We start from the raw sequence: 14,650 nt of genomic DNA on the forward strand, positions 1-14,650 counted from the left end.
AAAACAACGCCTGACAGGAAAATTAAACTGAAGTGTACCTAAGATGATGATGCTGCTGTGGCAGACAAAAAAGAACTGAAGGACAATAAGCAAGCTGGTAGGTCACTCAGAAAGTGAGCAGGGCTACTGCCCAAATGCTTATGTAATAGCTCTAGCACAGCAGTTCTCAACCTGTGCTCTATGGAGCCCTAAGGGCTAGCAAATCAAAAAGATTGGGAACCATTGCTCTAGAGGATTCAGAAGATGCACTGGGTGATTCACAGAGACCATGAAGAACATGAGATTCTCTGCAATAATTAATAACATGAAGAAGGTTTTGGAACCAGTGCTCTAAGTTAGTCCGCTAGTCTTATTTGTTGTGACTGTCATTGTTAGACCATTATTCTGGGCTGACTGTATTGATTATTTTTATTGATAATGCTAAGCGCATAAGAGGAGTGCTGCTATATCAGATCAAAAGCCTGTTCAAGTCATTGAAAAGCCATTACTGTATCATGTGGCAGTGAATTTAACCATGCACTGTGTAAAGCAATGCTTCCCTCTGTCTGTTCTACATCTCGTGAGATTCACCTTTGGTGGATGATCATGCGTTCTAATATTGTGAGATTACTAACCTCTGAGTATTCCTTGCCTAGGAAAACCCTGTGAAATTTATGGGGTTGGCATAAGTCAACAGGTGGCATGGAGGCATGTACACACACACACGTTAACAATCTATTTTGAGAATTATCAAACATCTTACGAGCTTTAGTTGTAAATTGACAAGTGTCAGCAAAAAACTGATTTGAAATACAAAAACATACAAGTAGGACTTCGTGTCCCATTTGAAGAAAGTGCCAGTGTGTCTTCACTCCTTAAGATAAGTGCTTCCATTCTGAGTCCCATGCAACTTGAATGCAAGACTGGAATGCTGTTTAAGTGGAATTTTGAAGAGACTGAGGGAAGGGCACATTTCATCTTTCTTTCTTCTAGTCCTCCACCAAGACCTTCCTCTGATGTACTGTTTAGCACTAGAGTGCTCAGGTTTGGGTCTGGCTGCCAACTCCAGATCAGAAGATTTTTGTATTTATATTGGGAACGGGGATAAGGCTGCACACCACAGCAAGTCTCTGTCCCTACCAGCAAGGACCATGTCAGTTTGCTATTAGGAGTGATGGTCCTCCATCACTGAGACAAATGCTCCTTATATAAGTCTGTTTTGTCTTCTACAGGGTTATGCCTTTCACATAGCGAGTACAGTCTCTGAGTGGTCTTTGGCTTTTTCTTTCATCAGCTTTTTCTTCACATACATCCGTGACTTTCAGGTAAACCAATATTTCTTTGCTGAATATCTTATAAATTAGAGAGCTCAGAGATGGACATAGTTAAAAAAAAGTAGTATAAAAAGACATAGGAATCAAATGGAACTGATAAAGTAGACTGAGTCATGGAAGCTTACACTAGAAATTTCTTCTTCGTAATTAGTCTCAAAGGTGGATTTCTTTACTTTTTAAATACTAAATCAGACTATTGTGTTGATCCCTTTGAATAGATACTTGTAATCAGTTCATTTCCTCAATAGCCAAGCTATAACAGTTACATTACAGTTTTAACTCAGTGAGGGATGGTTTCACTCTCTTTGTAGTGTAAGCGTTTAGCTGCGCTAAATGTGGCAGGAGAATATTATGTTATTAAAAAGCTAGTACATTTTGTGTTTGGGATGCTGAGATGATAACAAGCTGTATAGGAGGAAAGCATGTTTTGTATCCAAAGCAAGTGACTTGTAGTTTTCAGACTGTTTTTAGTAACAAAAAAAAAAGGGGGGGGGGATTTTAATTAAAGAAATGGGAAAAGGTTGTATTTTTAAAATTGTGACTATTTATGTCAGCTTACAAGATGTCTCTTACAAACATCTTGTACACATCTGAGGTCATGGAATTATAACTATGATGAATTACTTTAAAAATAACTTTCCAAGTTTTGAGAGGGTTTGAAGATAGTGAACCACCTTTACGTTTAAGGGGGTGTGACATAGGTAACACTGTGATGTTATGACACAGTTGGAAGATACATCATGGGCCAATAAAAATGGAATTTCTGTGGCTAATCACGTGAAGCAGAAACCATCCCATGCTAAAAAAATTATGGGTTTTGTTGTGTGCATTTTTGTTTGTTTGTTTTGGCTTCCAAGACTTGCCAAAAATAAACTAAATATATCACTTAAGTATTAGATGTTTTTTATTTATTAATTTTCTCCATAATTTCTGAACTTCAGGAAGACAAGAAGATAACACTTGACATATGTATATTTTGTTTTATGATACAGTGGCCCTTAGTATCTGCTGGGGTCTGGTTTCAGGACCTGATGTGGATGCCAAATACCATTATATCTAGAGGCACAATAAAATGGTGTCCCTTATATAAAATAGCAAAATCAAAGTTTGCTTTTTGGAAGTTATTGTTGTTATTATTATTATTTAAAATATTTTCAAGCTATGGATGGTTGAATGTGTGGATAAGAAATCCATGGATAAGGAGGGTGAACTGTACTTATTGCCCTCTACTCAGTGTTGTGGTCTAGAGACCAGTGCCAGTTTATGGTGTATTTCCAGGAAAGTGTGTGAACACAAATAGAGTTTCATTCCAAGCATACTGGGTGAAAAACTGCCAGTCTGCCTCATCAGATAACTTGTACTACATAGCTCACTTTTAGTAATAGAAAAACACTGAAATTAATTTCCACTGATCACTGCAGAAATCCTTAGTTCACAACTCCTAGTTTGGATTAGGATGGCCATGAAAAATATGTGATCCTCAGAATTTGTTACATTGCAGTTTCCATCAACTCTAGGCAGCATAGCCAGTGGTGAGAGATTTGCAGTCTAACATCTGAAGGGTCTAGTGTTGCCCACTCCTGAATTAGAATTTGTCATACATTGCCACCTTTGTATTTGTAGTTCTTTAAAATTTCACTAACATTTGTTATATCTGTAGGATATAAATCCAGTAACATTTGTAGCCACAGTATACTTCAGTTCTCCTGGGAAACAGCATCCAGTGTGAGCACTCTTAACATACTTTATTTGTAATTGTGTGGGGAAAGAACTGGGTGAGCTGTTAAACTTCATTCTTTCCCTTCCCCCATTTCTTTCTACTACAGAAAATCTCTTTGCGAACAGAAGCACTGCTGCAAGGAAATAACTTATACTATACACACCAGCAGCTTCTAACAGATGACCAAGGAATGTCGATCACAGGAAGAACATAAGAAAACAGAACAAGAGTATGAGTTGGATCCAAAGATATCCTTTGATTGGGTAAAGACTTGTTCCATGAAAGGATGAAAATATTTTGAACAAACACTGTATTCTATTCCTTTTAACTCAGGTATTCTGATAGCTACTATGCAACTAACAGGAGACTGCATGATAGTCTTCAGCCAGATTCATAGATATATAAGTATGTTGCAAGCTTAGCACTTCAGAATAGGCTGTTTTTAAAAAGTCTGCTTTTTGGATAAGTTATTTTTGGACTACAACTCCCAGAATCCAACCACCAGCATGGCTACTTATCATGCTTTCCCAACTGTTGCTTTTTATATGAAAGTACTCTTACTAATGAAGGAATGTAACTGAAATGTGTGATTTGTATGATTGAAGTTTTTAATTAACTGACAAAACGATGTAGTTCTGAAAATGAAGTAACACTGGCAATAGCATCCTGCAACATTTCTTTACAGATTTTTATTTACTGCATAATAAATGTGCAAATTACACTTTGCTAACTGAAGTCTATATACTAGAAATATGGAGGAGTCCAAGCGATTTCCATATTTTAGTTAACACACAAACATCCAGAAGATTCTGTTAAAAATCCCATTTATTTCTGTAAATGATGGAGGGGGACATTCCCTATGTATGAAAAGAAACAATTATTTGCAGCTAGCACCAATACATCACATGAAGTTGTACTTTCCATTAGAAAGAGTGGTATTTAGTCGCTGTAAACATGAGTCTGGAATCACTACAGACTACTTCTCCAGTATGTCCTCTATCGCCTGCTTTAAGATTTTTACATGAATTGGTTTTAGGAATATCCTGGTTTATTTTATTTTTTTAGATACAAAACATGGGGGAGGATGGGTTCTGGGCTGAAGAAAGAAGTGCAAAAAGAGGACTGAACACACACAAATTAGGCCCCTTCCAGCTCTATGATTCTGTGATTCTATGACATTTAAGTTTATTCCAAAGTATCTTGGAGGCAAATGAGAAAAGGAAATCACTGGCTACTGGCTCTAAGCAGAATAATAAAGTACTGTGCAACAGTAGCCCACAACACAAGTTTGTAATGGGGTTGTCAGCTAGTGCCTTACAAAATGCTGTCCCGTTTGAGCAACTCACAAGTGAAGAAACAGCGCTCTCCATTTCATCTTCGAATCATAGGCCCGTTACAGACAGGCCTGAAAATACGGACTGGGTTCGTATTAGGGTTAGAAAGGGGTGTCACTTCCTGACGCCCCTAACCCTAACATGGACCCAGTCCGTACAAAATGGCGGCGGCCGTTCCACACGGCCGCCGCCATTACAACGTCACGACCACGCCGCCTCCGAACGAGGCGGCGCGGACGTGACATCTTTGCGCCGCACGGGGGCGCCTCGAGTGCCCTTTCCGCAGTGCAAGAAGGAGCTCCGAAATGGAGCTCCTTCTGGGGTTTGCGTCGCTGGGCACAGCCTTTACATGGCTGCGCCCAGCGATGCAGAGGAGAAAGGGGCCAAGCGGCCCCTTTCTCCTCCCTGCCGTCGCCGGGTGTCCTTGGGGCTTGAAGCCCCAAGGACACTCCTTTCCAGGCCGCGGGGAAGCGGCCTTTTGCCGCTTCCCTGTGGCCTGCAAAGCGGTGGATCGGGGCCTCGGAGGCTGCCGGTCTGGCAGTTGAGGCCCTGATACAGCGGGGAAAGGGGCGGGTGCAGGCCGTCCCAAACGGGCGGTCTGTAACCCGCCATAGATTCTTAAAAGTTGGAAGAATTCACAAGAGCCATCTAATCCACCACCAGCCCTCCATACACAGCTAAAGCACTCCTGGTTGTCTTCTTGGGTATTTGATACTACCAGAGAGTAGGGCATCTGCCATTAGCAGATAGGTATTAGAATCCTTGTTAGCTTCAAGCCAAATGTTAACAGCTGTCCATTGGTGTGGATAGAATTGACTTGAGTTACTGACATTGTTTGATACCTTATGTATTCATTTTGCGGTTTGAGGCTGGATACAAAGGTTGGGAACAGTAAGAGGAATAATTTTTTCTCTACTGCTAACCTGCTTGTACAATTGTCATAGCTGTTGAGAGGAAAATGAGTCACACTTTCACAGTCTGATTTTGTTTGCATCTGCACTTTATAAAACTTGGGAACCTATCATCCATTGGTCTCACCTGAGGGGCTGCACTTCAGTCAAAGAACTCCATTGACATCCAGCAATAGGGGATTTGATCTGAATGCCAGGTGATGGACTCATCTTTGTTTAGAGGCCCAATGCTATCATTAGCTGTGAGGGGATGCTGGAATGTATCAGCAAAAGGACTAGTTTACGTCTTTGCTGTGTGCCATTTACTGCATTGTTTACCATCAGAAAAGCTTATGATACAGCAGTAGTGCGTGTCAGTGTTCTGCACCAAAACAACCCTTGGAGAGGCCTGGAACTACATTCAGGTCTGGCATAAGACAGATGCCTCTTCTGATTTGGTGTTGCCTGCAAATGTAATAAATAAATATTTAATAAATATGCCCTCTATTCCATCATCCAAGTTATTTGTAAAGATTTTGAATAGCACTGGGCCCAGGACAGAACCCACTAATCATTTCTTTTCAGGATGAAGAGAAACATTGGTGAGCACAGTCAAACCACAAATCCACCTAACAGCACTGTCTATCCCACCTTTTACCAGCTTGTCTGCAAGATTGTTGGGGCTCTTGTGTAAAGTCTTACTGAAATCAAGATATACAACATCCATAGCAATCCCCTGATCTTCCAAACTTGTAAATCTCTTTCCCTCTCTATAAAAGATTATATTGGCCTGACATGATTTGTTTTTGAGAAACTCATGCTGGTTCTTAGTAGTCATAGCATTAGTTTCTAAGTGCTTACTGACTATTCAAAAATATGTTATCAAACTTTTCATGGTATTGATACTAAGCTGACTGGTTGGTGTTTGTTTAGGTCCTATATTTCCCCTTTTTGAAGTTGGGGACATACGCTCTCTCCTGTTCTCCAAGAATTCTCAGATTATCAACAGTGGCGCTCAGATTACATTTTAGTACTCTTGGATGCAGTTAATCCAGTTTTGTAGACTTTCGGTCGAAACAGATGGCTTCCGAAGATAGATTGGGACTGCAGCAAACACATGCCATGGCCCCAATTCACCTTGCAGCTGGCCAGAAAAGGAACAGCAAAGAGCGCCTCCTTTTTGGCTTGAAAAAAGGCAGCTTTTCTTGCCCTCCGTGCTGCCTGGGTGGCTTCAAGCCGCTCTGGTGGCACGCAGCGTGTAAACACCACACCGGCACAACTTCCAGGTGTCTTGGGGGCATGTGGCATCTGTACGCTATGACCCCAAGCCAGCTGGAACCAGCTTTTCATGCCGCTCTGTTTCCCCACTTTATTTCATTTATAGTAGCTAGGTATTCTTGTGCTGTCCATTTACATATTCTAGGCTACACTCTGTTTACTGCATCATTTGTTCTATTTTCACCAGGTAATGCACTTTTCCTTTAGGGAGAAGACGACCCATTAGCAGCCATCTTCTCCATGCTGTGTGCTTCAGGCCCCTTCAGCTTCCTGCCCAGAGCTTCATAGTTGGAGGTGATCTGCTCACGGGTGTTCTTGGCTGTGTTGTTGGTAACCAAATTAATAATAAGACCACCGATCTGTGTTCTTGATGAGTTTTGGCAAGCTGTCAGTAACATCCTGGATATGTACCCCAGAAAAACAGCACATTTTCTGATTCATCTTACCACGCTGGCACACAGGTGATTCTATGCCCTTGAGCAACAAGATCCCAACCACCAGCACCTTGTTGTAATTAACAGTTATTTTTACTATTTCCTCAGCATGTAGTATCTCTTGTTTTTGGTTTCCTGTTTGAGCATAATCATCACAGCTTTCAAAATGTTGGAAGCAACTGCTTAGTTGGGGAGGTCCTGAATCCCTGTCTATAAGGTCTGCTCCTGAGAGTAAATTTCCTCCAAGATGTTTCTTCAGTGTTACATGCCTCTTCATCTTCCTTGGCAGTTTCTTCCTGTTGGTTCTGTTGGACCACATTAATTGCAAGGGGTTCCCCCGTGATTGGCTTAATGCTTTGGACTTTAAAACCTATTTGTCTATAACTTCAAGAGGAAATGCACATGGCAGGAGGTCAGGAAGCAGCAATATTCACAGCCATAAAGTTACATGGGCCCTTTACATGGGCCCTCAGATCTATGTGACCAATCATCAGATGTTCCACTTAAAGGTCATCATGACCTTTCCAGGTTCATGCTTTTTGGCCTCTCTGTAACTGCTGTTATAACAAAATACAACAAAACATTTGTACTCCAAAATAATGCAGGTATGTAAGCATTAACAATCAGTTCTCCCTGTGTTCTATGCAGGAAGTCCTCATGTTCTCTGATGCATAAAGAGACCCAGCACATAGCTGTACTACAATGAACTTTTCTTCCAAGAGAGCTACCAATTTTCACTTCCTGTAGGTGTAGTTCATGTTTTCTGGGAAGACAAATATTGGACATATACTGGACTGAACAACTATGGATCTTTACACCACCATCTGCAGTTATTTCTCTCCCCTTCCTTCTCTGCAGAGTTGTATTGCTTCTCAGTTTTTCCTGTATTCCTTGAAACTTTCTTCCAAAGCAGCTCTGTTGTTCTTGTGAACTTTAGCAGTACAGGTATTGACTCAATTGTGCCAGGGCTGCTCCAGCATTGCCTCTGGGCTAGTCAGGGATGTGAGTTCCTAACAGTGCCATTGCCACACAAGTAGCAGGGGTCACACTGGTGGAGATTGTTGTGGAGGTGAGGTTAGAGCCGAGACTGCTTGCCTCACTCCTTCACTGAAGTGAAATTGGCTAGAAACAGGTATTACCTTTGTCAACTTTACTTATAACCTACTCCCCTTCCCCCCCCCAAAAATGGGGACTCAAGACAGCTTAGAAATGACAACAAATACAATATATTTAAAACATACAAAAGGTTGTGTACAGCTGAGGAGCTTTCCTCTTCTTCATAATAATTTAAAATTGGTTTGTTTTGTCGAAAACTTCACAAAGAAAAACAAATTTGTTTGTCTTCCCTGATGTATATGAAGCACATAATTGTTTGGTGCCCCCCAATCCCTGTCCAAATCTTTGGCAATGGCTCTAATCTAGCCTAGAATTATAGCACTACAGCAGATCTTCCTACATTGTAATTTTACCCTTCAGGAACATTAAAATTCCACTGAATGAACTACGCAAAATTCAGTAGATGGGGGAATGTGTTATCAGCGTCTTACATAATACAAGTCAAAACACTTAAGAACCACAAACTAGATAACTAAGTAAAACAAAAGGTTAATTTATCAAAGGGATATGCAGTGTGCCCTTGGTATCTGCTAGGCTTTGGCTGCAAGACTGCCTGTGGATACCAAAATCCATGGATGCTCACGTTCCATTAAATATAATGACATAGCAAAATGGTGTCCCTTATATAAAATGGCAAACCCAAGGTTTTCTTTTTCAGATTTATATATTTTAAAAATATTTTCAAGCCATGGAAGGTTGAATCCTTAGACAAAGAAACTGTGGATATTGGGGGGGGGGGGGGACAACTGTACTTGCGTATAAAATTTAGGACACTCAAAGGAAAATGAGTTTCATTTATGTATAATAGTATTCCTCCCAAACTAGAATCCTCTATACATTTTGGACACGAGGAGGAGGCTTAAGAGGAACCACAAATTTAAGTACAAGAAACATTTAAAGGGGTGGGGGGTGGGAATCTAAGCAGAGAAGGATGGTGACTCAAGGACAGCATGATGAGAACTGAGCATGCTTAGTACTTACTGAGTTATTAGGTGAGTTATTGGGGAGGGGATTAGTTCGTCCTAGAATAGAAAATAGTTGATTGGCTGGAACATTTTGTTCCACCCATAAAATCTTTTTCTGGTTCAAAAATAATATTGTAAGCCGCCCTGAGAGCCATTAGGGCTGAAGGGCGGGATATAAATACCTAAATAAATAAATAAATAAAATAAAGGATAAGGACTTGAACTGAAACTAACTTTGCACCAGGTTTGTGGAAATCTAGTTATAGTATCCTGATCATTAGATAATGTTGAAGAATTCTATACTACCTCATTTCATTATCCTTAGCCGAATCTTGTTGAAGAGTTATGAATGTGTAATCTAGAATTATACATCCCTACATATGCCCTAGTGTAGGGGACATGTAGGGACCATGAAAGTCCCCCAGTCACCACTTACAGTTTCACTGTCATGAGAGAATCAGCTCATTAACATTCCCATCCCTCTTTATGGAAGCAATCTCTGGCATGAGAGGGAATTGGGACAGGGACCCCATTTCTGACTGTCGGAATGGGGATTGCTCATGGAAGGAGGTGGGAACATCTGTCATCCGCTTCCCAAGTGAACCTCTATCAATCACAATGGCTGTTGTCAGGGAAGTAGGAATTGAGGGATCAGGCAGGGGTTTACAGCATAGCTGTGTAACTAAGGTGGCTATGCATTCATAACTCTCAACAAATATTTTGGCCCTTGTTTTTATACTCAGTTTTGAAACATCGCCCTACTTAGACTACAACCAACCATATTAACATTTTAAAATTAATGTTAGACAAACAACAACCCATTTCTTCCTATATCAAGCAGTGTGCTTCAAGAAAATCTACAATTGAAAGATTCCATTTACTTTTCTAAGGATAAGACTCTTTAACTTAATTATTAGCAAAAATATAAACTGTATTTATTTCAAAAGTGACACCACAGATTGAATCAATTAAATCATATCTTCTGCAAACTGTATTCTTCTAAATGAATTCCTAGACTTGCATACTCATTGGCACTGAAATTCAGGATCAGACATACAGATGTCTATGAACAGGTTGCTTACCTATAACTATGGTTCTTTGAATTGTAACCTGGGGTTTTGTGTCTGCATAGAGGCTCCATTCACAAAGCCATAGAGCTAAGTAGCTTTGCGGGAATACCCTGTCCCCTCCTTCCTGCCCAGCATATCCAAGCTCACCAAAGTACCATCCCCTCAGTTTCAAAGTCCACGGTGAAACTACAGGAATCTGAAAGAGGGGAAGTAAGGCGGGACACAGATGGCCACTCAAAACACCAGTTATAGGTAAACAACTGGATCTTCTTTGTGGTCTCTGTGCCTCACACAAACGGGTGATTGTGGAGCTTAGCAAAGGTCTGTGGGTCAGATCCTTGGAGAACAGAAGAGAGAACTGCCCATACAAAGTTGACATCTGACCTGGAACTGCAGTCAAGACTATAACGCTGATAAAGGAAGAAAGCTGCAACCAGGTTGCAGCTTTGCACAAGCATAGAAAGGGAATGTCACAAAAGAGAGTAGCTTTTGTGCTATCGCTCTAGTGGAGTGTGCTCCTACACCCCCAAGGAGCTTGCCTTTTAGCCATTTTTTAAGACGGTCAGATCATTTGGACAATCCACTTCACAGATGTCTGGGAAAATACTTATTGTCCTTTCTGTGATTCACTATAGCAAATTAACAGCCTATTAGAAAGATGAAATTAGGCAGTGCATTTAATATAGAAAGCCAATGCTCAGCACACATCAAGAGAATGCATGGACCTCCAAGGGCTGACAGTTGAAGGTAATATGTTGGCAACACAGTGTCCTGATTGAGATAAAATTGTGACACAATTTTCGCCAAGAAAGAACAGTCAGGTCTTAGGACAACTTTGTTGCGGTGGAACACAAGGAATGGTTCATCTCAGTGCAGGGCCATCAATTCAGATGTTTGCCCGGTCAAAGTAATGGCTACCAAAAATGCAACCTTCAAAGTAAGTAACCTGTCATCCACAGATGCCAAGGGCTAGAAGGGGTGAAGGGCCAATTACAAAAGCATGACAGACAGTGACCAAGATGGAGTTAGCAGAATCAAAAGGGGATAAAGTTGAAGAAGTCCATTAGGGAATTTCTTGATGACTGCATTAGAGAATAATGTGGCAGACAGAAGCCAGTGCTTGACAGACCACTATGACTGACAAATATACTTTCAGGGAAGAAAAATCTAGCCTTTTAGCACCGAGATGCAGAAGAAAGTGTAAGACAATTGACACTTGAAGTGGTAAAGAGGTCTCAGATTTAGATGCCACGAAGGAGCGAAATCATTTCCATTTATACTCATAAGAACTATTTATTTGTCTTTCCTGGATGCAGACATCTGAGTGAGCTCAGTGTTGAATTCTCCAAGCCATCAGATGAAGTATTAAAAGATCTGGGTGGAGTACTTGCCCTTGAGAATGTGACAGTAGATCTGGCCACTGTGGAAGAGTAATTTTTTGGCCCTGAGAGAAATATAACAGTGAAATGAATCATGATTGTTTTAGCCAGTATGCTGCAATGAGGATCGTGTTTGTGCTTTCTTTGTCCATCTTGATCACCACCTTCACTATCAGAGTGAAGAGGGGAACTGTGTACAGTAGTAGACCCAACTGTGAAGGAATGCGTTCCCTAGAGATCCATTACTTTTCCATGCTTTGAAACATTTCACGTTGTCCAGTGAAGTGAACAGGTCTATGTAAGGTGCGCCCAATTGGTTGTCACCAGATGGAAAGCTTTGTCTAAGAGAGTCCACTTGTGTTTGAGGATGCGCCTGCGACTTAACAAATCAACCAGCAATTTTTTTGTGCTAATGAGATGGACCATCACAGGGTGGATCCTTTTTTTGACACACCATCTTCAAAGCATTAGGGACAGTTCAAGAAGTGTTGCAGAATTGGTGCCTCCTTGTTTGTTCACACATGGTGATTGTGGTGTCTGTTGTGACCTGAACAACCTTGCCTTGGATTTTCTTCTTAAACTCTCTCAAATCCTTGATTATTACAAGCAACTTTAGGACATCAATATGGAGATCTGACCACCTCCCTTGAACCATCATGCACTCATCCGTGTCCCCCAGCCTGTCAGGAAGGCATCTGCTGTAATCATGCAGGACAGGCTGGGCATCTGGAACAGCATCCCAGAAAGAAGTCTGTAGGACTTCTTCCAGCAAAGTAAGTGACAGATGAACATAATTGTTTCGATTGGTAATTGTGGAATGGATTGAAGCTGTTGAGAAACCTGTGTTGTACAATTCTGAAGTTTAGATGAGCCAGGTAAGTGACAGCGGTAATAGCAGCCATAAATCCAAGCAATCTCTGGATTATGTGAGCAGAATATTGAAGATGCATTTGGAGAGCGTTGGCATGCCAATGGGTAGGAATGCCTAGCCTATGTCCGAGTTCAACATTGCTCCAATGTAATCTATTACTTAAATTGGTTCTAGGATTAATTTCTTTGCATTTACATTGAGGCCAAGATTATGAAGGAGACACCACGTAAATCAGATATCCCAGAATAGGTTAATCTAGGATGACACCAGAGGCCAGTTATCAAGGTATGGGTCAATATATATCCAATTCTGTAGATAATAAATTACCACCACCATACACTTGATGAACACCCTCAGGACAGTTGATAGTCCAAAGGGGAGCACCTTGTACTGGTAAAGACCGTTGCTGATCACAAACCTGAAGAACTTGCAGTGTTGCTGTGCCTTTATGCCAACGTGTAAGTAAGCATCTTTGAGGTTTATAGGTTTATTGATGCAACCGGTCTCCCCAGTGGAGAAAGAGTAAGATGTAGTGGAGCATCACCGTCTTGAATGTGTGGGGTTTGATATAGTGATTGATCACTCCAAGGTCCAAGATCAGACAAAGCCCACTGTCTCTCTTTTGGCACTGTGACATACCTGGAGAAGAAGCCATCTCTTATGCATCAACATGAAATCTTCTCCACAACACCATTTTGGATCAAAGGTGGTGATCTCTTCAAGCAGTGGTTTTAATGGAGGGGTGTGATGAAACACGCCAACAGGTGGGGTATTTGAGAACTTGATGGCATAACCCAGATAAAAAAAATGGTTAAAAACCAGTAATCTGTGGTGACATCCCACCAGGCAGAGTAATGGCCATGCAGCTTGGGTACTCATGATGGAAGCGGGCCTGGGTTTAAATATTGGCTGAGATGTCAGTCATTCAGAGTGAAGAGTCAAAAGTGAGAGTTAGATGAAGTTTATTCTGAGAGTTAGATGAAGTAGATTTCTTAGAAGAAATCTTTTTCTCATTCATCTATTGGTGCAAAATGAGATTTTACTTGTCTTAGCCTGGAAAGCTTCAAGTACTTGCAAATAAAATCTACTAAAATGTGGCCTAGACAATGCTAGTTCTGTCCTGAGCCCAGTGCTATTCAGCATCTTTATCAATGACTTGGATGAAGTAAGAGAGGGCATGCTTATCAAATTTTCAGATGATACCAAATTAGGAGGGATAGCTAATACACCAAAGGGGAAGGATCAGAATTCAAAATGACCTTAATAGGTCACTAGAGAGTTGTGCAAGCCAGGTGTCACCATCCTATATCTGAGCCTTTCATACCTTACATTTCTCCCAAAACTAACAAAATGAATTTCAATAGGGAGAAATGTAAGGTACTATACCTAGGCAGAAAAAATGAAAGGCTCAGATATAGGATGGTGACAACTGGCTTGCCAATAGTACATGCAAAAGAGATCTGGGAATCTTAGTAAACCACAAGCTGAACATGAGTCAACTGTGTGATGCAGCAACTAAAATAGCCAATATGATCCTAGGCTGCATCAATAGGAATGTAGTGTCTAGACTGAAGGTAGTAATAATACCACTCTATTTTGCTTTCATCAGACCTTACCTGGACTAGTGTGTCAAGTTCTGGGTTCTACAATTCAAGGATATTGACAAGTTGGAGCGTGTCCAAAGGAGGGCGACCAAAATTTTGAAAGGTCTAGAAAACATGCCCTATGAGGAGCAGCCTAGGGAGCTAAGTATGTTTAGCCTGGGGAAGAGAAGTAACCTCACGACTTGATTTTTGCAATGCACTCTACATGGGGCTACCCTTATGCCTAGTCCGAAAACTCCAATTGATACAGAATACTGCAGCCAGGCTGGTCACCGGAACAACTAGGAGTGACCACATAACACCAATTTTGAAATCACTCCACTGGCTGCCTATTGGTTTCCGGGCACAGTACAAGGTGTTAGTTATCACCTTTGAAGTCCTACATGGCTTGGGCCCAACCTATTTAAGGGATCTCCTACTTCCATACAACCCATCCCGCACACTCAGGTCCTCTGGGAGGAATCTGTTGCAACCTTTAAAGACAAGACTATTTGCAACCTGTCAGAGGACTTTTTCTGCAACCGCTCCCGGTTTGTGGAACGCCCTGCCGGACGAGGTCCATATTACCAAGGCCTGTTACAGACTGCCAAAATAAAGCTGCTTTGGGTCTCTTTGGAGATATGCTATTTAAATGATGCATGGGTCCTAAGAATCTGGAAGCTGCACCAAAGCTGCA

General features: G+C 41.2%; 1 protein-coding gene across 7 annotated transcripts in view; it reads left to right on the forward strand.

The window, feature by feature from the left end:
* Positions 1-14,650, forward strand: part of DRAM2 (DNA damage regulated autophagy modulator 2) — a 35,338-nt gene that overhangs the window by 13,523 nt on the left and 7,165 nt on the right. For 2 of the 7 annotated variants that reach the window (XM_089514259.1, XM_089514262.1), the window contains exons 7-8: positions 1,212-1,304; positions 3,140-3,662. In XM_089514259.1, the coding sequence (XP_089370385.1) occupies positions 1,212-1,304; positions 3,140-3,247 (201 nt within the window). In that variant the 3' untranslated portion in view covers positions 3,248-3,662. Of the gene's footprint in view, positions 1-1,211; positions 1,305-3,139; positions 3,663-6,722; positions 7,573-7,617; positions 8,804-14,650 lie in introns of those variants that run through there. The other 5 variants (XR_016280399.1, XR_016280401.1, XR_016280400.1 and 2 more) reach the window with 5 other exon arrangements.

This window comes from Sceloporus occidentalis, unplaced genomic scaffold, assembly GCF_023333645.1.
Source record: "Sceloporus occidentalis isolate IW3139 unplaced genomic scaffold, rSceOcc1.0.p SCAF_3, whole genome shotgun sequence".
Lineage (NCBI taxonomy): Eukaryota > Metazoa > Chordata > Lepidosauria > Squamata > Phrynosomatidae > Sceloporus > Sceloporus occidentalis.